This window comes from Emys orbicularis, chromosome 21 (assembly GCF_028017835.1).
Source record: "Emys orbicularis isolate rEmyOrb1 chromosome 21, rEmyOrb1.hap1, whole genome shotgun sequence".
Taxonomy (NCBI): Eukaryota; Metazoa; Chordata; order Testudines; family Emydidae; genus Emys; species Emys orbicularis.
In genome coordinates, this window is record NC_088703.1 from 21,318,162 (window position 1) to 21,340,486 (window position 22,325).

The 22,325-nt window shown below is 60.1% G+C and overlaps 2 protein-coding genes across 2 annotated transcripts; both read right to left on the reverse strand.

Annotated features, from left to right (window-relative positions):
* Positions 1–377: 377 nt before the first annotated feature.
* Positions 378–7,072, reverse strand: LOC135893098 (T-cell-interacting, activating receptor on myeloid cells protein 1-like). Its single transcript, XM_065420882.1, has 6 exons — positions 7,042–7,072; positions 4,606–4,890; positions 3,776–4,066; positions 1,406–1,538; positions 733–872; positions 378–436 (listed from the first exon to the last, which is right to left on the reverse strand). The coding sequence occupies exons 1-6, from the start codon at positions 7,070–7,072 to the stop codon at positions 378–380; spliced, it is 939 nt and encodes a 312-aa protein (XP_065276954.1).
* Positions 7,073–16,333: 9,261 nt separating this feature from the next.
* LOC135893099 (leukocyte immunoglobulin-like receptor subfamily B member 2) lies at positions 16,334–21,934 on the reverse strand. The gene is made up of 9 exons (XM_065420883.1): positions 21,913–21,934; positions 21,563–21,853; positions 20,528–20,812; positions 19,584–19,649; positions 18,793–18,915; positions 18,014–18,041; positions 17,413–17,456; positions 16,777–16,814; positions 16,334–16,489 (listed from the first exon to the last, which is right to left on the reverse strand). The coding sequence occupies exons 1-9, from the start codon at positions 21,932–21,934 to the stop codon at positions 16,334–16,336; spliced, it is 1,053 nt and encodes a 350-aa protein (XP_065276955.1).
* Between the last annotated feature and the right edge of the window lie 391 nt (positions 21,935–22,325).

The following is a 22,325-nucleotide window of genomic DNA, read 5'->3' on the forward strand; positions in this document are numbered from 1 at the left end:
CCCAACCTACTTCCCTCAAACTCCCGGCTCCCCACAGTCGGCTCCTCCCAGCCAGCTCCCCCCACACACCCGCCATGGGGGGGCCCAGAAGCGCTGGCAGTTAAATCACTCTGCGCCCTGTTGTGTTCATGGAGATGCAGTAAAGGGCCGGAGGTGCGAACATGCCCCAGCCCCTGCCCCACACTGAACAGGGTTAAACAGGAGCTGGGGGTGGGGTTCAGAGCCCGCAGCCTGCTCAGCCCCACGGCAAACCCCCCACTGACCCCTGGGACCGGCTGTTACAGACACAGCAGAGCAGAAACCAGGGGAGCTGTGGCAGGCGCCGTGTGAAACGAGGGGTTTGTTCCAGCCCCGGCCCTGTTCGCTGAAGCGAGTCTCTAGCCGGAAAATCCCCCGGGTTTGGCCGTCTCCCCGCTGGCCCCGGAGACGCTAGCGACTGTCCTGGGGGGGCAGAGGAACCAGCGGAGCGCCCCTAAAAGTGGTGGTTGGTGGCACAGCCCCTCCCTGACAGGATTTATCCACCAATGAGGTCTCGTTTCCAACACCCCAATTTTGGGTCACGGATTTCTGCTCCCCCACTTCTCCCGTGTCCCAGGCGGGCCCCAGCCCGGCCCGTCGGTTCTGTCCGGCAGCCGCTCGGGTTGGACTAATCCCGTCTTTCTGTCTCGCCAACTTTCCCCGCAACGTTCATTCGTCCAGGTTCTCGTGACGCTGCCTGAACTTCTCACTCACCTTCGTCGGCTGAACCCTCCATGAGGGGACATTTGGAGGCTCCGTTGTCAGAGCCGTCCCCTGGGGTGGGGAGATTTGGGGGGCAGGGGAGCAGGAAGCTCTGGGGGTTTGTACAATAGAAATACAGGGTGGGGGGAGGCCTAGGGAGAAAGCGGGGAGAGAAAAGGGGCTGGGGGACTCGCTGCAGAGAGGGGAGGGGGACAGACACCTGGGGGGCACTAAGTGTCATTATTCCAGCCCCAGGGTCAGACGCAGCCTCCCCGCTCCCCGCTGACAGCCCCAGGCAAAGACTGGACCGGCTGGGGCAGCGAATGGGACCCCGACACTCACCAGGGGCTGCTCCGTGGGGAGCCCGACGCGCCCAGCGCTGGGGCAACTCCTCTAGCTGGTGCCACAGTGACTGGAGACCGTGGGGCCAGAAGTCCGGGGTTCAATCCTGGGATGCAGCAGTTGGGTCGGGAGCAGTCTGGGGGCGGGATTCTCCGAGGCAGGGGTGTTTGGGGGTGGGGGATTTGTGCTGCCGTCTCAGTCCCCCACGGGGAAGCGGCTCTCCTCCATATGGCCAGATCCAGGCTCCTGGGGGTGCAGAGAGACAGCAGGTTAAAGGGGCCAGTGTCGCCCTGCACCCAGGCCCTGGGGGGAGCAAGGGGCACAGAAGTGGGGGTCATCTCACCTAGGTGCTCCCCTCGGGCAGCTGTAATAGGCCTCAGCCAGGATCAGCCCCAGGACGAGCAGGATCACGGCGCTCAGCACCAGGCGGGTGATGTTGGTGCAGGTGAAATCCGGGCGCCCCGGGGGGGCTGCTGCTGGGGGAAGGGGAGAGTCACTCGGGGGGCTCGGACGGGGAAACCAGCAGCTGGTGCTGCCCCGGGAGCGGAGCCCCCAACGCCCCCCATCCGGCAGGTCTGGTCCAGCCCCCCTCTGGCCGTCTCCCAGGCACCGCGGCTCTGGGGCCTCCCTGGGGCTGGACCCCTCAGGGGAGGCTGCGTCCTGCTGCTCTGGGGGCTGAGCCTCAGTTTCCCCGGTGAACGGGGCACCTGGGCAGTTGAACTGCCCCCTGAGCCACCAGACACCCCGTAGTGCCCCCCTGTCCACTCCCACTGGTACCTCTGCCCCGGCCTGTCTGCTGTGCAGTGAGCCCAGCCCCGGGGTATCTCAGCTCCTGCCAAACACAGCCAGGCAGTGCGCGCTGGGGGAGGCTGGGACATCACCCGCTGTCCCCCCACCCCCACGTCCCGGCGGTGCCCAGGGCCCAGTCAGAGGCAGCAGAACATCTATTGGGGGGGGGGATCGGGGATCCCCTGAGAACCCAGTGGAGGGAGGCCAAGGAGAGGGAGTTCTGGGTAATGGTCACCCCTATTGCCAGGGGGACGTCATGGGGCCTAGGGAAGGGGATTATAGCCCCAGCCCCCCTGTGCCCAGGAGGGCCCAGCACACCAGATCCTGCCCCGCCCCTGGGATCCCCCACAACTTCCTGGCAAAGACCTGCAGGGCAGGAGGCTTTGGGGGAGCTGGGGGGCTGGCAATGGGGGAGGGGCAGTGGGGGTTGTCTTTCCATCCCCCCATTTCAATGAGCCCCTCCCTGTGGTGTCTGGGCCCCACCCAACCAGATTCACTGCCCCCGTCCCAGCCCCTGGGCACCGCAAGCCTGTTTCCAGGGCTGGTTCGATGGTGATTCCCCCCCAGCCCCGGTACCCGGCCCCGCGCTGCCCGGGCGGGTGGGAGCCCGCGCCGCTCCTGGCTGGGTCAGGTCGGTTCCCCCTGCGGGAATAGAACCAGTGTCCGTCGGGGCAGGGGGAGGGGATAGAACAGCAACTCAGTGATCCCCCCGACTCAGCGTCAATCGTCACTGTCAGTCCCGGGACGGGGGAGGGGGATTTTAGTGTCTGGGGAGTGGGGACCCCCCATTCCCTCAGTGTATCAAACCAGGAGGCGCAAATTCCGACAGCCCAGACTCGCTCTGAGCTCACCAGTGCGGGTTGGGAACCACACGGGATTCGTCATTTCGGGTCCAGTTTTCATGTAGACAAGGTCTTAGTCCATCTTTGTATCCATCACCAGATGTGCTCCCATCTGTCCACTGCCCTACGTTTCCAAGGACCCACATTCCCACGGATCCATGGCCGGCCATCCCCACTGACCCATGGCCATCCATCCCCATGGATCTATCCATCATCCTCTATATAGAAGAACTGAACCCATCAGTTCTGTCTGCAGGGACCATCCCCCTCCAAAGGGCCCGAATGGCCCCGTGGGCGTCTGAGCGGGGAGCCCTGTTCCCTGGGGGATGAATTGTTCCATTTCTCCCGCTCACCTTCTCCCTCCGGCTCCATCGGGGCGGGGGGAATCCGGCTGCTGGGGTCCAGCTGGGTCAGTTCACTTGGTGGGATTAAAATGAGCATCTGCTGGGATGGGGGAGGGAGGGTACCGAGAACCCAGGCCCGCAGGGGGAAGCCGCTGAAAAGGTGACACTGCTCGGCCCACGACCTAGCGTTTCTTTTGGCTTTAATTGTCCGGCCTGGTGGGGAGTGAATTCAGCGCTGGGGCCGGTGCTGACTGGGCAGCCCCTGGACCCCGACTCCATTGTGTGTCCCCAGACCAGGGAAGACCAGGGCAGCATCCCCTGGGAAAGGCCCCAGTTCTGCAGCTCCCCATGGGGCAGGGATCCCCCCTCCCTCGGCCTCAAAGCTCCAGCAGCTGCTGCTGCCCCCTTGCTGGGGAACACCCCAGTGATTCTGTCCCTACTCCCTGGCCGGGCGTCCCCTCTGCTGGGCCCAGGGCTCAGGGCAGAGCCTGGCTCTGAGCGTCCCATTGGCGCAGAGACCCCCTGATCAGTGGCATGAACAGGAATAAAAATGTAGCTGCTTTTGGAGGGCCACTTTGTGTGCTCCCCGCAGGGCTCTGCTCCACGGAGGTATTCTGTGCTCCGGACCCACTGATTCGAGGGGCCCTGTGCCTGCTTCCTCCCTTGCACATGCCCCTGCCCCTGAGGGTCCGGCTGGGGGTGGGGCTGGGAGTGGGGATACTGAGCCGGGCCACTCACCTGCTACCACCAGCTCCACGGGGTCGCTGGGATGCGACCAGGTGAACGGGTACACTTTATCGTGATGATAGCAGCTGTAGCTCCCTGCGTCTCTCCAGCTCACGTTGCGAATGGGAAACTCAGCCAGGTCCCCAGCCGGCTCCGCGACCTGCAGCGCGTTCGGGTTCCCATCTTTGTACAGAAGGAACCTCATGTTCTGGTGCCGACCCCGACACCGGACGGTCACAGCTCCCCCCAGGCCAACCCCCCCACTGGGGCTCAGGGAGATGGAGGGTTTGGGGTAGCTGAGCTCTGCAGTGAGAAGGAGACAGGCCGTGAGACAGACCCCGGCACAGTCACTGCGCCCCGTCCTCGCCGCACGGTCCCAGAGACGGGGTCCCTGGGAGAAAACCCAGCCAGAGGAACCTCTCCGAGATCCCAGAGATTCCTGGGAGCTACGCCCGAAACTGCCTAAAATCCAGAGCACCCCTCTGTACCCATCTGTCTACATAATGGGGCCCCGCAACCTGGGAGCCAGGACTCCTGGGTTCTATCCCTGGCTCTGGGAGGGGAGTGACATCTAGTGGTTAGATCGGGAGGGGGCTGGGAGTCAGAGGTGCTGGGTGCTGCACAGACACGGTGAGAAAAAGCCCCCGCCCTAGAGCCAAGTCCTGATGATCTAACCAGACACAAGGTGCAGAGGGATGATTATCCCCCATTCACACAAGGGGAAATGGAGGCACAGGCAGGTTCAGTGACATCCCAAGGAGTGTCCCATCTGCCCAGAGACCCCCATGATGGTCTGGCTGGGTGTGGGGCTGGGAGCGGGGATGCTGAGTCGGGCCCCTCACCTACTACAATGATCTGCACAATGTCACTGGGATCCGACCAGTCGGGCGGCTCTGATCTGGAGCGAGATTGGCACGTGTAGACACCTCCGTCTGCCTGCCTGGCGCTGGGGATGGTGAATTCACCCCTGTCCCCAGCAGCATCCAGCTCCCGGATTTTGATTCCACTTTTATACAGAAATAACCTCCTGGCCTCGCACCGACACTGACAGCGGATGGTGACGGCTCCCCCCAGGGTGATCACCCCGCTGGGGCTGACGGAGATGGAGGGTCTGGGCGCAGGGAGCTCTGCGTTCACACACAAACAGGAGTGAGATGGGGAGACACAAACCCCTCCCCGTGTGTCTGTCACCTGCCCTTAGCACCCAGCCCCAGGGGTAACAGACACTTCACTGCATCTACAGGGAACTGCATCTACCAATGTGATATATGCCATCATGTGCCAGCAATGCCCCTCTGCCATGTACATTGGCCAAACCGGACAGTCTCTATGCAAAAGAATAAATGGACACAAATCTGACATCAGGAATCATAACATTCAAAAACCAGTAGGAGAACACTTCAACCTGTCTGGTCATTCAATGACAGACCTCTGGGTGGCAATATTGGAACAGAAAAACTTCAAAAACAGACTCCAACGAGGAACTGCTGAGCTGGAATTGATATGCAAACTAGATACAATCAACTTAGGCTTGAATAGAGACTGGGAATGGCTGAGCCATTACAAACATTGAATCTATCTCCCCATGTACGTATTCTCACACTTCTTATCAAACTGTCTGTACTGGGCTATCTTGATTATCACTTCAAAAGTTTTTTCTCTTACTTAATTGGTCTCTCAGAGTTGGTAAGACAACTCACACCTGTTCATGCTCTCTGTATGTGTGGATATATCTCCTCAATATATGTTCCATTCTATGCATCCGAAGAAGTGGGCTGTAGCCCACAAAAGCTTATGCTCAAATAAATTTGTTAGTCTCTAAGGTGCCACAAATACTCCTGTTCTTTTAGCGGATACAGACTAACACGGCTGCTACTCTGAAACCCTACAGGGAACCTGTGGGCCAGGTTCTGATCTCAGCCCCCCGGGGTCAATCCGGAGTCATCCCTGACTGCACTGGGGGCAAGGCTGGGCTCTGATCTCAGCCCACCAGTGGGGTGACCATATTTCCCTATGCTGAATATGGGACACCTGGTAAAATTACTCATATTCAAGTGAGTTCAATGACAATCAATCAGATCTATGCAGTACAAACATTCAAATTAACATCAAGTTGACTGAGCCTCTGTTAAAAAGAAATTCTGCGTAGCTGGATTATTTGTATTTACCGTTATCTTTAAAGCATTCACATGGGGAGGGGTGACACACACACACACACCCCTATCCCCCCCTACAGGAAGAAGTTACACACAGACACACACACAAACACACACACTCCTGTACCCCTCTCTCACATGGGGGGGCTGGTGACTGACTGACCCGAACCTCCCGGCCCAGCGCTCTCCACCCTCCATGCCTGGCTGGGCCCCTGGGAACAGACCCGCCTCTCCTGATACCTGGCACCATGTCTTCCCGAGGCAACATGTGAGGGCGGTAAGACACAGGGTCATATGCCCCCCCCCCCGCCCCCAGATTTCTGCCAGGGTTCACACCAGAATGTGGCCAGCAGCAGCCTCTCGGCACTGTGCGGGAGGGAAGGGACGGGAGCTGCTTCCAGCCACCCAGGAGGAGCCAGGCGTGGGAAGGGCTGACCTGGCCCGTGTCTTTGCAGAGCTCATCTCTCCCCCATGGCTGGAAGCAGCTTGTCCCTTCCTGCCCGCACAGTGTGGAAAGGCAGCGAACACCCCCAGGCTGCTGCTGGCCACCCACATAACCCAGCCGCCTCCTGTCCCCCAGCTACAGTGCGGGCAGGAAGGGGTTAAGCCCTAAGGCTGCATTGTGCCCCAGGGCCCAGGGAACCTGACTGCAGAGGCCTCAGTGACCCTGGCCAGAGAGGGGGCTCAGCAGGGGAGGTGCCCAGCGGACGGAGCAGCCCCGCGCTCCCTGGGGGCAGGACCCAGGGTGGGGGGTGGTGGTGAAGAGGGTGCTGAGCCCCTGCCCGGGGGGCTGCTGCGAAGCCTGAAGGTTCAGGGTGGGAACAGGCTGGAAATCACTTTCCCCCTCCCCGTCCTGAACACTAAAGTTTCCCCTGCCCCACAGATACTCACGTCCCGACACCCCGCTCTGCCCGGCCAGCCAGCAGCCTGGAAAGGAGACGGCTCATTAGGGACCAGATCCCAGAGTGACTCAATATTACACCCTGGGCTCTGATCCCACCCCCACCCGCCCACCCCATGGGCATACGCCCTGGTCTCAGATTCCCCCTCGCCTGCATGGGCACATGCCCTTGGCTCAGAACTCCCCCATGGGCACATGCTCTGGCTTTATCCGATACTCACTCAGCAAGAGGACGGTGAGAGCAGATGCCATGATGAGGGCAGAGAGGGGTCCCTCAGCCCTGCCACCAACGCCCCGAAGCCCAACTCCACTGACCCCCAAATAAGGAACTCAGCTGGTGGCTCCAGCTACAGGAAGTCGATGATGTGTCGTCTCTTCCTGTGTCCATCACACCTTGTCTCTAATCTGCTGGCGAAATCTAGGGCAGGCAAAACAAGCAGAGTTCCCTGCAAAACCCAGGAAACCCTGGGCCCATCAGCCTGGCCAAGCATCATGCAGCTCCCAGCTTCTCTATGTCTCTGTGGGCAGGGGGGAGAGGTCACTCTCAGTGCACCCTGCAGCATTAGGGAAGGTGCATCGGGCTGGGAGCCAGGAGACCACAGGGTCTTGTCTTCAATCTTCCACTGACCACTACAGTAGAACCTCAGAGTTACGAACTGACCAACCAACCACACCCCTCATTTGGAACTGGAAGTGAGCGATCAGACGGCAGCAGAGATCACTTACAACAAGCAAATACAGAACAGTTCTGTGTTAAACATAAACTACTAAAAAAAGAAAGGCAAAGTTTAAAAAGAAAGATTTGACAAGGGAAGGAAACTTGTTTCATTTAAATTAAGATGGTTAAAAGCAGCATTTTTCTTCGGCATAGTAAAGTTTCAAAGCTGTCCTAAGTCCATGTTCAGTTGTATGAAGTCAATGTTCACGTGTAAACTCTTGAACGACCAGCAATAACCTTTTGTTCAGAGCAGCGAATATTTCAGAGTTACGAACAACCTCCAATCCCGAGGTGTTTGTAACTCTCAGGTTCTCCTGTATTTCCATGCAGATTCACAAACAGACCCCCCTCCTCCCCTCGCACACCCCACCTGCTTTGTTGCATTCTGAGTTCAAAGCTGGCTGGTGACCCATGTAGATAAAATTAATACGTGCTCATGCAATTAAAGGGGGCAGAGTTGAGGAAAACTTAACTGTGGCATTTCCTGGTGCTGGAGGGTTTGACTCTGCAGCCCCCTCTCAGCCTGCCAACCTGCCCACCTGCGACACGAGCCGTGGCACCGTGTGAGGAGCGGGCGCGATGGGGGAAGCCTGGCTTTGCTGCCCCTTGAGCCATAGCTGAGCGGTGATGACGGGTTTACACTGTAACGCCTGGTTCTAAGGGGCTTTTCCCAACGTGTGAATTAAATCAACCAGGTTCAAAAGAAAATTGAAGAAAGAGAAATTCCATCCCAGGCTCCCAACAGGTCACCAGCCGGGAGAGACCCAGGGACCTTCTAATGCCACGCAGAGACCCTGCCCCCGAGCTGGAGGAGACACTGTCACTGGTTATGTGGCCAGGCCCCTAGAGAGGGATGTGACACAGGCTTTGTTTATATGCCATTGGCTAGCGGCAGGAGGAAGCTGGGGGTCAGGAAGGTCTGACTTTGTGCCGGGCTCTGGCAGGGGAGTGGGGACTAGTGGTTAGAGCCGGGGGTGGAGGTGGGGCCAGGACTCCTGGTGTCACCATCAGTGTCGCCCCTTTGGTGCTTGCACACGGTGCTGGGCCAGGCTGGGGCTGCATTAAAGGTGCATCAGCTGCCCGGCCGAAGGGTCCCAATGAGCCTCCTCCAATCAGCCCCCTCGTCCCAGGGCCCCGACCCCCCTGCTCACTAGCCCCCCAGGAGCCTTCGCCTCCGGAGCAGGAGGGAGACGAGCAGCAGATTCATTGTGAAGCAGGGTCATTCCCCCACCACCTGACCCCCCCACCCCTGCCTGACTCCCCAGCCCCCAGCTTGTCCCCCCTCACAGCCCCCCACTAGCCATGGCCGCCATCTCCCATTGCTTTCCAAGGGAGGGAAGCCCCTGGCTGCCCTCAGGTAACATGGCCACCCCCTCGCCCCCCTGCAGCCCTCGCAGGGCGGCCATGCTGCCCCTGGCTAAGATGGCCGACGCCTCAGCCTGGAGGTGGGGAACAATCCTGCCCCCCCAGACTGCCTAGAGGGGCAGAGGGAGGAGGAGGGGTGAATGTGGGGTTGGGCCCATAAGCGCCGACTCGGTGGGTGCTCCGGGGCTGGAGCACCCACAGGGAAAAATTGGTGGGTGCTCTGCCCCCACTGGCAGCCAAGCTCCCCGCCCTGCCCCAGCTCACCTCACCTACACCTCCGCCTCCTCCCCTGCTGGGTGAAGGTCTCCAGGTCTCTGGGCCTAGAGAGGGGAGGGGGGAAATCGAGGATAACAGATGCCCTGGGTGCCGGCCCCGAGGGAAGGGGCCCCAAGGAGGGTGGAGAAGGACCCTGATAGGGAGGAAGCAGCCCAGGTTTGGGACGGGACAAAGGTTGGCTGGTGGTTGTAGGTCCCTGAGCTGGACCCTGGAGTACCAGATGGGCCGGGCTTCCCCTACCAGCCACGGGGGCAGTGGCACAGAGCGGGCAGCGGAGCAGGAGGCTGCTTGGGGCTGTCGTCCAGTGGGACTTTGATACCCTGGATGGGGAGGTGTGACGACTTGGGGGGGTTGTGTGGGTTTTTTCCATGTTTTCCAGCCGGTTGCATGTGGAGGGGGTGGGACTCAGTGTCCCTGGGGGTTACTGGTTTAACAAGGTGAGGGGAGAGGGAGTTTGTTGGTACAGAGGACCGGAGAGGGAACTTGGGACCCCAGCCGATGGCCTGGAGGATGGATACCCCAGCGACTGGTGACGTGGCGACCGGGAGGCCTAGCTCAGGAGTCGCAGCTGGTTCTGGCCAGTGGAAGGACAATGGGCAGCGAAGAGAGGACCCCAGTGACCTGACCAGACCATTCCAGGCAGAGGGGGCCAGAGGAGGGCTGAGAGGAGAGGAGGCCCAGGCGACCCTGTTTCCCTGGAGAGAAGACAATGGACAGAGGTGGGGCTTGGGGCCGGTGATATCAGATGCCGAGCTGGGAAGCAGGGGGGCTCTGGGCTGGAGAGGGGGAGCAGGCAGAGCCCACCTGGATGCAGAGAGACTGGGATGTGCTGGGCTGAGGGAGGCCAGGCCTGAGGCCCTGAGAGTTTCCTGTGCTGTGTTCAACTCTCAATAAACCCTCCTGTTTTACGCTGGCTGAGCGTCACTCCGGTCTAGAGAACAGGGTTGCATCAACCCCTTCGGGGGGTGGAGGCCCCGGGGGTCCAGAGCGAGTGGACTCCCTGAGGGGGCCCACAGCAGAGACAGACGTGCTAAGGCTCAGAGAGGTGTGGCTCCAGGAGGTGGAGGGGCCTGACCCTGAGAGAGAGTGGACCCCCGAGAAGGGCTGTCTCACTGAAAGGGGCACCCCCCACGGACCGCACGGGGCCAAGAGTGGGCATCTGTGAGTCCGTGACAGGAGGAGCAGAGCAACCGCAGACCCAAAGAGGGGGTGTGATGTTATCGGATTAAAATAAGACCATGTCGATCATTGTTGCTACCGTTATATAATTTCAACAAATCTTGTACAAAGATCCCAGTGAGGTGTGTATGGAGAGGTTATGATTGGCTGACTGTGGTTGCATGAATCATTTTTGTATCTGAAGTTATGAATATTAACCATGTACCTGTATTTCAAATGTTTGCTCTTGTGGTAACAACCACAAGGCGACTAGCCAGCAGATTGTGAAGGAACTATTCAAGTTGAATTGCCCATCAAAGCACACTTAGCTCCCAATGGACCTGGGGAGATGCCTGTCTACACTGAATGGCCTTTCCTGGGATGGCCTCTCCTATGACTAAGGGCCGTACGCACGGACATGTGACTCCAAACACCATCTTCTTCCCTGTAATTTTCCATGGGAGAACGATGGGTTTCCCTTCACTTGGCAGAAGCTATAAAAGGCACTGGAAACATCTCCATTTTGCCTCTTTCCTGCTCACACCTCTGGAGTCTGAACTTATACTAATGGGAGCATCTAACCAAGGGCCTGAGGACCTTCCAGTTATTTGGAAGCAACCAGAGACTTCACAAGCCAGCAGTTTATTCCATCACTGCTACAAGTCTAATAAGAACATGAGAATGGCCACATTGGGTCAGACCAAAGGTCCATCTAGACCAGTATCCTGTCCTCTGACAGTGGCCAGTGCCAGGTGCCCCAGAATGAATGAACAGAAAAGGTAATCATCCAGTGGATATCCCCTGTCACCCATTTCCAGCTTCTGGCAAACAGAGGCTAGAGACACCATCCCTGCCCATCCTGACTAATAGCCATTGATGGACCTTGCGACACGTTCGGTCACAGAGACCCCCTTGGAACTGTCTCCTGATGTTCTGAGACTACCTCTGAGCCCATTTTCCCTGCCAGCTTGGGACTCCAGAACCCTGCCTTGTTGAGCCAGACACGCCAGCCTGCAGCAACACAGACCCAGGTCTGGTTCATACCCCCAAAACTGCAGACTTTAACCAAAAACTGCTCAGGTCACCTATCTCCAGCACCCAGACACCCAGCTCCCAATGGGATCCAAACCCCAAATAAATCTGTTTTACTCTGTATAAAGCTTATACAGGGTAAAATCATAAATTGTCTGCCCTCTATAACACTGATAGAGAGATATGCACAGCTGTTTGCTCCCCCAGGTATTAATCTCTGGGTCAATTAATAAACAAAAGTGATTTTATTGAGTATAAAAAGTAGGATTTAACTGGTTCCAAGTAATAACAGACAGAACAAAGTAAGTTACAAAAAAAAAAAAAAAAACCCACAAGTCTAAGCCTAATACATTAAGAAACTGAATACAAGTAAATCTCACCCTTAGAGAGATTCCAATAAGCTTCTTTCACAGACTAGACTCCTTCCTAGTCTGGGCCCAATCCTTTCCCTGGTACAGTCCTTGTTAGCTCCAGCTCAGGTGGTAACTAGGGGATTCCTCATGACTGGCAGCCCCCTTTGTTCTGTTCCACCCCCTTTTATAGCTTTGGCACAAGGCGGGAATCTTTTGTCTCTCTGGGCCCCCACCCCTCCCTCTCAATGGAAAAGCACCAGGTTTCAGATGGATTCCAGTATCAGGTATGCAGTGGAGGCTTGCAGGTAAACAGAGCCATCTACAGTCAATTGTCCTAGTCAATGGGAGCCATCAACATTCTAAACCGCCATTAATGGCCCACGCTTGGCATAATTACAATAGGACCTCAGAGTTATTCTCTATTTCTAGTTTCAGCCCCGGGCTGTCTTGGCTTCTGACAAACACAGCCAAGCAGTGCGCGCTGAGGGAGGCTGGTATGTTACCCGCTGCCCCCCACGTCCCGGCGGTGCCGAGGGCCCAGCCAGATGCAGCAGAACATCTATTGGGGGGTGGGTCGGGGGTCCCCTGAGCTCCCAGTGGGGGGAGGGGAAGCAAGAGCAGAGGGAATTCTGGCTAATGCTCACTCCTATTGCCAGGGGGACGTCATGCAGCCCAAGAAGGTGGGTTATTGCCCCAGGACTCAGGCACCCAACTGGGCCCAACCCCTCAGCCAAGTCTCACGGGATACTGCCCCCCCGCCCCCAGGATGCCCCCAGCAACTTCCAGGCAGCGACCTGCAAGGCAGGAGGTATCAGAGGAGCTGGGGGTCAGGTGATGAGGGAAGGGTGGGGGGCTGCCCCCCCCCGGTGTCTGGGCCCATGCACCAGGAGTCACTGCCCCCATCCCACCCAACCAGCCCCAGCTCCCGGGGCGGCTCCTTGGGCACCATGAGCCTGTTTCCAGGGCTGGTCCTATGGTGAGTCCCCCCTCCCGGTTCCCGGCCTGGCTGGCGCTGTTCCAGGCTGGGTCGGGTTGGTTCCCCCCGCGGTCGTTCTGCACCTGCTCAGCCTGGGTTTGAAGGGCTCCTTGGTGCTCTCCAGGGTTCCCGCGTCCAGGGCCGGCTTTAGGCCAATTCAACCAATTCCCCTGAATCGGGCCCCGCCCCTAAGAGGGCCCCGCACCCAAGCCCCGGTATGGCGCACCGGCAAGAGCCGGTGCACCGTACCAGGGTGGCCCAGCTTCCCCAGGGGGGTAGGGCTGCAGGGCTCTGGGGGCTATTTAAAAAGTCCGGGGCGCCCGTTGCTTCTACCGCCCCGGCCCTTTAAATAGACGCTGGAGCCCCGCCGCTTCCCCAGGGCTCCCGCGGCTATTGGTAGGGCTGGGGTGGTGGAAGCAGGGGAGCACTGAGCCCTTTAAATAGCCCCCAAGCCCCAGGCTGCTGCTGCTACCCTGGTGGGGGAGGGAGGAGGAGGGGGCACTTATCGTACAGGGTGGGCTGTACCCGCACCCTCTGCTCACACCAGCCCCACACCCCCTGCCCTGCCCGCAGCCAGCCCCTGTCTCCAGCCAGCCCCGCACCCCCTGCCCACAGCCAGCCCCTGCCGCACCCCACTGTGGCCCTGACCGAAGCCAGCCAGCCCCACACCCCTCCCGTCCGCACCAGCGCTGCACCCCCTGCCCTGCCTGCAGCCAACCCCTGCTGCCCCCCCTGCCTGAAGCCAGCCAGTCCTGCACTCCTCTGTCTCCAGCCACCCCCGCACCCCTTGCCCTGCCTGCAGCCAGACCCTACCTCCAGTCAGCCCCTGCCCTGCCTCCAGCCAGCCCCATGTCCACTGGTGCCCTGCAGTTCCCAGGGCAGTAACCCTGCACACCTGCTTCAATGTGGGGGGCAGGGAGCAGCTGGGACCCACACATGTGAAACGGAGCTCATTTCTAGTTCAGGCCCATCTTTTTAAAAAAGAACTTTAGGTAGGGTTAACATACATCCATATTTTCCCAGACATTTCAGGATTTTTGGTTCTTAAATCGCTATCCGGGAGGAATTTTTAAAATTTAAAAAATTCCTCCCGGGAAAATACGGACGTATGGTAACCCTATTGGTACAAAAAATACATACTGTGGCACATCCCTTAAATCAGAACTTTTTATAGGGAACCGGTTGCTAAGAAATGAAAGGCTTTTTTTAACATGGTTTTTTTTTAGTCATCCCTGCCGGGGCCCCGCCGAAAATGTTTGAATTGGGCCCCGCACTTCCTAAAGCCGGCCCTGCCCGCGTCAGGCTTCATGAGCCCCAAGAGCAGGGGCTACGCCGGGTGTCCCAGGATCACTCTGGGCATTTCAACACCCCCCACTGGAATCTTCTGGTGCGGAAAGAAAGTCCCTGCTTGCAGCTCTCTGTCCAGGCCGGTGTTCCTGACGATGTGAGCGTCATGCCCCTTCCCGGAGCACCCCGCGCTGGGGTCAGTGAAACGCCCACGGTGATCCCCAAGTGCCTGCAACACCCTGGAGAAGTGCCCTTCCTACTGATGTGTCCGGGGCAAAAATTGGAACCTGCGTTGCCTCTATCGCCCCGCCGCAGTTAGGGAATCCCATTGTGCAAAGACCCTCCGCTATTTCACGCACATTGCCAAAGGTCACGGTCCTTCGTAGCGAGATGCGATGAACGGCTCCGCGCACTAGTGTTAACGCCGCACCCGCGGTCGACTTCCCCACTTCCAGCGGATTCACGACTGGCTGGGAGCAGCCTGGAGTCGCCAGTGTCCACACAGCGATCGCCAGGCGCTTCTCCGCGAGAGGCTACTCTCGTTTGGGTGTCCTTGCGCCGCAGGGCTGGGGCGAGCTCCGCACACAGGTCCAGGGAGGGGGCTTCCCGCATCCGAACGTTCTGTACCCGCGGCTCGTCATCCCAGACCGGGCGACTGGGAACTGCAGATAGTGGGGACGGGGGGGCGTAATGACGGGCTCCCCACCGCCACCACCACTGCCCCGGTCGGCTTCCTGGTGACTGCCAAAGCCCCTCCAGCAACACCCTTTAAATTTTTATAAATTAAATTAATTAATGGAGATATCCCATCTCCTAGAACTGGAAGGGACCTTGAAAGGTCATAGAGTCCAGCCCCCTGCCTTCACTAGCAGGACCAAGTACTGATTTTGCCCCAGATCACTAAGTGGCCCCCTCAAGGATTGAACTCACAACCCTGGGTTTAGCAGGCCAATGCTCAAACCACTGAGCTATCCCTCCCCCCTATGTGACCACAGCGCCTGGGCGGTCGCCCACCTCGCCCACACTTAAGGCCGGCCCTGCCAGGGTCATCCTTAGGGAAAATGGCGCCCTAGGCAAACATGTATTTTGGCTTCTTGGCCCCTGCTGCCTCCCCCAGTCCCCCACCCCCCATATTGCCCCAGCCCCCGCTGCCTCCCCCCCTTGCCCCGAGTCCCTGAGCTCCCTTCTGTGCACCCAGGCAGGCTAGTCCAGACCCGCACTTGAGCAGGTACATACATTTCCCTGCTGGTTTAATACTTAGTTCACCAGACCTGTGTCACCCGTGAAGAGGAGTTATTCTTACGGGGGCCATGCGGCTGCCAGGCGAGGAAGGGATGGGACTCAGCCGGCTTCCCCAGGCCCCCTCTGGCAGAGGCCTGTGCTGCGTTCACAGCAGTGGAGAGCCGCGCGGGACCCATCCTTTCACACAGGGATGGCGGGCGCACCGGAAACAGGGGCCGTTGGAAAATGCCGCGAAACGCAGTCGGAACAGCGTGGATTAACGCACCATGGGACGCTGAGCCCGCCCCCAGGACATGCTGCGATCCACTCTGCCTTCCCACAAGCCCTAGCTGCAGAAGGTGCGGAGTAGCACGGTGGGATAGCTACCCACAATGCACTGCTCTCGCTGTCGATGCTGCAGCACCAAACGTGGACGCGCTCTGCCGGCAGAGGAAGCGCAGTGTGAACGTGCAATAGCGATGTTATTGTGGCGCTTTTTGCCGACAACACTCTGTAGTGTAGACAAGGCCCAACCGTCAGAGGAGCGAAGTTCTGGAGCAGCCTCCCAAGGGACCTAACTGGCTTCAGGACTGAGCTTGAGACGTTTCTGGAGGGGACGGGATGAGGAGACATCCCACAGTGGCATGGAGCCGATCCGCGACTGCTAACAGCAAATCTCTCCAACGGCCGGAGACGGGACACTCGCTGGGGAGGGCTCTGAGTTACTACAGAGAATCCGTTCCCAGGTGTCTGGCGGGTGGGTCTTGCCCACATGCTCAGGGTCTACCTGGTCGCCGTATCTGGGGTTGGGAAGGAATTTCCCCCCCAGGTCAGATTGGCAGAGACCCTGGGGGGGTTTCACCTTCGTCTGCAGCCTGGGGCGCGGGGCACTGGGAGGTTTAAATTAGTGTCACTGGTGGATTCTCTGTAACTTGAAGTCTTTAACCCATGATTTGAGGCCGTCAGTGACTCAGCCGGACGCTGGGGTCTGCTACAGGAGTGGGTGGGTGAGGCTCTGTGGCCTGATCAGACCAGATGATCACGATGGACCCTTCTGGCCTTAAAGACTGTGAGTCAATGAGTCTGTTGCACCCTGTGGGCCGGCGCCCCATGGCTGCGGGGGGCTCTCACTGCAGGGCCCCCTGGCTCACGTTGATCGCGGCGTACATGCTGGGCTGGACAGGCTCAGGGGCAGGGGCAGGGGCCGGGCCCCCCGGCTTGGCCTGCAGCGCCTGACAGTCCAGCTCGGCGTAGGTGAGTCCCTCGGCACCGGGGTTGGGCTCCTGGGGGTGGGAGGGGAGAGAGTGAATGGAGAGTGTGTGTGTGTGTGTGTGTGTGTACCAACCCCCACCACACACACATTCACACAGACCAGGGCTTGTCTCCTTCAGCAGGGGGTGACAGGACACACATACACACACACACCTGCAGTCCCAGCTGGAGATCCCATAAGCCCCTCCCAGCAACCCAACTCCCACCCCAAAATACTGAGTGTGCCAGATAAGGTGAGTGGGGCCCATGTGGGTCAGGGTTGGGGGTCAGGCCCTATGGGGGAACAGGGGACACTTACCAGGGTCTGCGGCTCTTTCCCTTCATCGATGGAGGCGTCTGCAGAACAGAGACACCCGCTGAGCTGCACCCCCGGCCGGCCCAGAGCAGAACCCCACACCCAGCTCCGACCCCTCTGTCCAGCCAGGGGGCTCAGAGACCTGCACAGCCACCCCTCCCCCTCCCCACAGCATGGGCCAGGGTCATTAGCCCCGTGTTACAGAGAGGAAAACTGAGGCACAGAGACGGCAGCAGAGTCTAGGGGGTTATGGCGGGGCAAGGGAGCTGGGAGTCAGGACTCCTGGGTGAAGTGAAGGGGGGACACACAAAGCTCCAGGCCTGGGATGGGAGAATGGGGGGCCCACAGAGGGAGTCCCTGAACTAGAGGGGGAGGGTGGCCCCCAGGGAGTTGGTGGGGAGGGAGGCAAGAAGCCGGGAGTGGATGGGGAACTAGAGCGGGAAGGGAGGGTGGCCCCAGGGAGCTCCTGGGAGTCCAACACTCTCAGCTGACACCGGCTACCTCTGGGACCCTCTCCTTAGTCCCGCCCAGCAGCAGCTGTAAATCAGGCCCCGCCCTGTATGGGTGGAGCCCCCACAAGCCCCGCCCATCTCTAGGGGTCCTGCCCCACCCTGGTACCCCCTTGGGTGTGTTACTCACAGATGGCGTCTTGCTGAGCTGGGGTCTTCAACACCCCCAAGGGGCTGGTGCTAAAAGAGAGAAAATCCACTTGTAAATGTCATATCCCCCCACCCGCAGGGAGATTCCCCAACACACCCAGAGAGCCCCCCATCCTGCCTCACACTGACCCTGTCCCTAACCCCCCCTCCCGCCACAACCACTAGACCCCACCCCTCTGTGAGAGCTGGGGACAGAACCCAGGCAGCGGCGACACATGGGTGGGGGCACGCAGGGTCACATGCCCCCCCCAATTCCTCGGTCACATGGTGCAGCCGGGCCCCTCCCTGCAGAGCAGCTGAGCTGGGGAGCTGCGCTGGACAGGGAGAAGCAGAGGCAGGAGCGGAGGAACAGCTGGGAGCTGCGGGGGGGGAGGTGTCACGGCTTTTTGGGGGGAGGGGGGCAGGCGTGGTGTGACTCCAGCTGTTCTGGGGCTGTGCCCCTCCACTGTCAGCAGGCCCAGGTCATCTCGGAGGAGTCCTGGCTCCCAACCCCACTCCCCCCCCCCAGAGCCAGGGACAGAACCCAGGAGTCCTGTGCCCCCGGCAGGTCGAGCGGGAGGGGGGAGGAGCCAGGTTCCTACCTGCTCGGTCTCGGTGCGGCTCCTTTTCCTGCAGAGGGACACAAACCAGAATCCCCCATGAGCCGATCGGGATCCCCGGGTCCCAGCGCCCGGCCACTCACCCCCCACAGGGCAGCAGGGATGGGGGTGTCTGGGGGGGTCCCCTCTGCTGCTGGTGCTGAGCCTGGATCCCTGCTGGGATGGGCCGGACCACCAGGGGGCAGCACAACACCGTAGCTCAGTGGCTCTAAAAAATTTTTTACTGGTGACCCCTTTCACACAGCAAACCTCTGAGTGTGAATCCCCTTATGCATGAAACGCTTTTTAAAATATTTATATTTATATATTTAACACCATTATAAATGCTGGAGGCAAAGCGGGGTTTGGGGTGGAGGCTGACAGCTCGTGACCTCCCAGGTAATCACCTCGCGACCCCCACAGGGGTCCGACCCCCAGTTTGAGAACCCCTGCCATAGCATGCATGAACCTGATCCACAGGCCGGTGGCTCCCCTGGCACCCCATGTACCTGAGAGGCTCGGTGCCGGTGGCTCTTTATACAGGGACCCCTCGCCCGGTGTTGAGATGCGGCCACCTCTGGGGTGAGGCACAGGGACTGGTTAAATGCAGCCCCTCTGGGGTGGGACAGCTGTGTGTACAGGGATTACACATGCAACAGCGCCCTCTGCTGAGCCCCCCTGCTCCTTGGCTTTACCTGCACAGTCCCCCATCCAAGCCGTGACCCCATCCCGCCCTGCTGAGCGCCAGGTTTAACCCTTCCCTCGCTGGGCGGGGCACTTACTGGCTCGGATTTTTCTGAAGCAGACGAAGGCCACGAGGAGAAGGAGGAGGCCGGCGGCTGCCGCGCTCGCCCCGATGATGATGGGGCTGGTCAGACCCGGAGGTGCCGGCGATTCCGATCCGCCTGGGAAACAGCAGCAGCCGTGAGCAGCTGGTCCGTTCCCCCCCAGCCCCTCCCACCCCAGGCGGCGCCCAAGGGGCTGGGACACCGCAGGGCGCAGGCAGCAGAAAATTCTATGGGGAGGATGTCGGGGGGGCCCCAGGGCATCAAGTGGGGTCAGAGCCAGCAAGATTTGTGGGATTTGTAGCACTGGGGGGCGCTGGGCTGTAGGGCAGGGGGCTCGGTAGGGAGCGCTCTCCCCAGCAGTCAGGGCTGGCCCCATTGCCCCAGCACAGCGCTGTCTGATCCAGCCTGGCCGTCATTTCTAAGGCATTTCACCCACTTCCTCATGGCGACACCGGCTCAGGCCAACGGGCCCATCTAGCCCGGTATCCCGCCTCCCATGCTGGCTGCCCCTGGCTCCTTTGCAGGGAGCTCCAGCCCCCCCCCCACACACACACACACCCCTGGCCACTGGTGGGCCCAGCTGCCCCCAAAGGAAGCCTCCGGCTGCCCCGTTAGCGGTGGGTTCATGTCCGAGCAGGAGGCTTCGCTCTCCTCCCAAATCCATCTGCGGGGGGATGGGGAGAGTCAATGCTCCTGAGAACAGCCTCCGTCCCTCCCCCTGGCCAACCACTGGGGGAAGCTGCCCCATAATCTGTGACTCAATAGATTCCCCCCAGCCCCAGTACCTGGCCCCGCACTGCCCGGGCAGGTGGGAGCCGGCACCGCTCCAGGCTGGGCCAGGTCAGTTTCCCCTGCGGGAATAGAACCAGCGTCTGTCAGGGCCGGGGGGTAGGGGAAGCCTTAGCACTGGGACCTCCGCTGTGGCCCCGGGACGGGAGGAGGTCTCGCTACCTCCAGCGGTCTCAGGGCTGGGGGAGCTCTCAGGAAGGGAGTCCGCGAGGCATCTTTATCCCCATTCTATGGGGCGGGAAACTGAGGCACAGACAGATTCACTTTCTTTAGTGAGCTCCCTGGGGCAGGGACTCTCTTCACTCTGTGTTTATGCAGCACCTGGCACAACAGGGCCCTGATCATGACGTGGCCCCTACATGCACCCGCAACACAAGGGATCCAGCGCTATTGAGGCCAGCGTTTGCAGCGGTCTCCACTAACTCGGGGCGTCTCGGTTTGTGGGCGCTCGGCCTGAGATCCCCCAAGATTGAGGCCTCCCCACAACGAAGGACACTTTTGGCAACTGTGACGTGCTCCCATCACACAGAGTCTGTGGCCGCAGCAGGAGCTGGGCCAGATCTCCTGGGTCCCAGCCCAGCACCGTGTCCACCAAGCCACTGCTTCTCCTGCAGCCCCTGCCCCATTCAGCCCCGGCCAGGGCACTACCTGGGGCGGGGCCTGGCGAACAGAGGGGATGGGATCACGGGATTAAATAGCGACTCACGGTTCCTACGCACAAGGGGCAGCGTTAAAGTCGCCTCCCTGCCCCGAGTCTCCAGGGGCTGCTGCTCCCCCCTGGCTGGGGAACCCCCCAGTGACTCCATCCCCGCTCCCTGGCCGGGCGTCCCCTCTGCTGAGTCAGGGCTCAGGGCAGAGCCTGGCTCTGAGTGTCCCTGAGGCACCGAGGGTCTGGCTGGGGGTGGGGCTGGGAACGGGGACGCCGAGTCGGGCCCCTCACCTCTCACCACCAGCTTCACGGGGTCGCTGGGGTACGACACGGCGAACGGCTTCGATCTGCTGTGATAGGAGCAGCTGTAGCTCCCGCCGTCCTCCCGGCTCACGTTGCTAATGGGAAACACAACCTCCAACCGGTCCGAATCCACAGGTTGGAAATGACGTCGCTCTTTATTCAGCACGAACCGCATTCCCCGGCGCTGCCCCCGACACCAGACGCTCACAGCTCCCCCCAGGGAGACCCCCCCGCTGGGGCTCAGGGAGATGTTGGATTTGGGGTAGCTGGGCTCTGCAGGGGGAAGCAGACAGGCAGTGAGACGCAGGCCCCGTCACTCTTTCCTGGGGCCCGTCCTCACCACGTGGCCTCAGTGGTGGGTCAGACCCGGCGGCCCTGGGGACGGGCTCCTGGATGCCTTTCCACAGGGGCCAGAGTTTCCTCTGAGCCCTGGGCTAACAGCATGAGACACGGAGCAACCCCAGCCCCTGGGGGCCCAGTGCTCTGCTCCCTGGCAGGAGACAGGCCAGTCCAGTCTCCAGGGTCCATTCACTCCCTGGCTTCTCTGCTGGGAGGGCTGGGAGCCAGGACTCCTGGGTTCTGTCCCTGGCTCTGGGAGGGGAGTGGGGTCTAGTGGGGAGAGCAGGGCGGATAAGGGCCAGGACTCCTGGGTTCTGTGCACAGCACCACCACTGACTTGTAGGGGACTGTGCAAGTCTCAACTATACACTGAGGTTTATAACCTTCAGCTCCGCCCATCACCCCTAACTGATGTGTTGCCTGGGAAAGGCCCCCCTGCTCTGCTGCTCACCCTGGGGGCAGGGATCCCTCCTTCCTCTGCCCCAAATCTCCAGTGGCTGCTTCTCCCCCCTGGCTGGGGAACCTCCCAGTGACTCCATCCCCACTGCCCAGCCAGGTGTCCCCTCTGCTGGACCCAGGGCTCAGGGCAGAGCCTGGCTCTGAGCCTCCCATTGGTGCCGAGACCCCCTGTGGGTCTGGCTGGGTGTGGGGCTGGGAGCTGGGACACTGAGCCGGGCCCCTCACCTCCTACAATGATCTCGACGGGGTCGCTGGGATGCGATGAGCGACTCTGTTCCGTTATGGAGCGATAGTCGCAGGTGTAGCTCCCTCCATCTTCCCGGACGACACTGGGGATGGGAAATTCAGCCACGGTCCCATCAGGCACCGACCGCACCTGCCGGTTCGGGTGTCCAGCTTTATGCAGAAAGAACTCCGTGCCCGGGTACCGACCCGCACAGCGGATGGTGACGCTTCCCCCGAGCGCCACCACCCTGCTGGGGCTCACCCAGATGGTGGGTTTGAGAAATTCACGCCCTGCTTTCAACAAGAGACAGGAGTTAAACAGGGGAGACACAGCCCCCGCCTCCCCCTACCCCAATTCAGTCCATCCGTCATTCGGCCTCTGTAGGAGTCTGTCCCCTACCAGGGTTGGCACTGCTGCCCATGGGGTTTGGGGGCAGGGGGTTCACCCAGACGTAGCTCAGGACCCGGCTGCATCAGAGATCACCTGCCCCCGCCCCCCCCCCCCGGCCCCACCTGAGGCCAGCCAGGGAGCCTGACAGTGCCCCCCTGCAGCTCTGCTCCCCGCCCCGGGGTGGGAAATAGAGTCTGTGACCGGCAGGAGTGGTGTAGATAAATCTCTGCATTAAGCATCTTCACATAACTTTCCTATGACTTTGTATTATGCCTCATCATATAACCTTGTATTAACTCTTTCCATATATAACCTCTATTTTCATACAACTTTCTATCAAGTCCTTATAGAGAAACTTTGTATTGAGCCTGG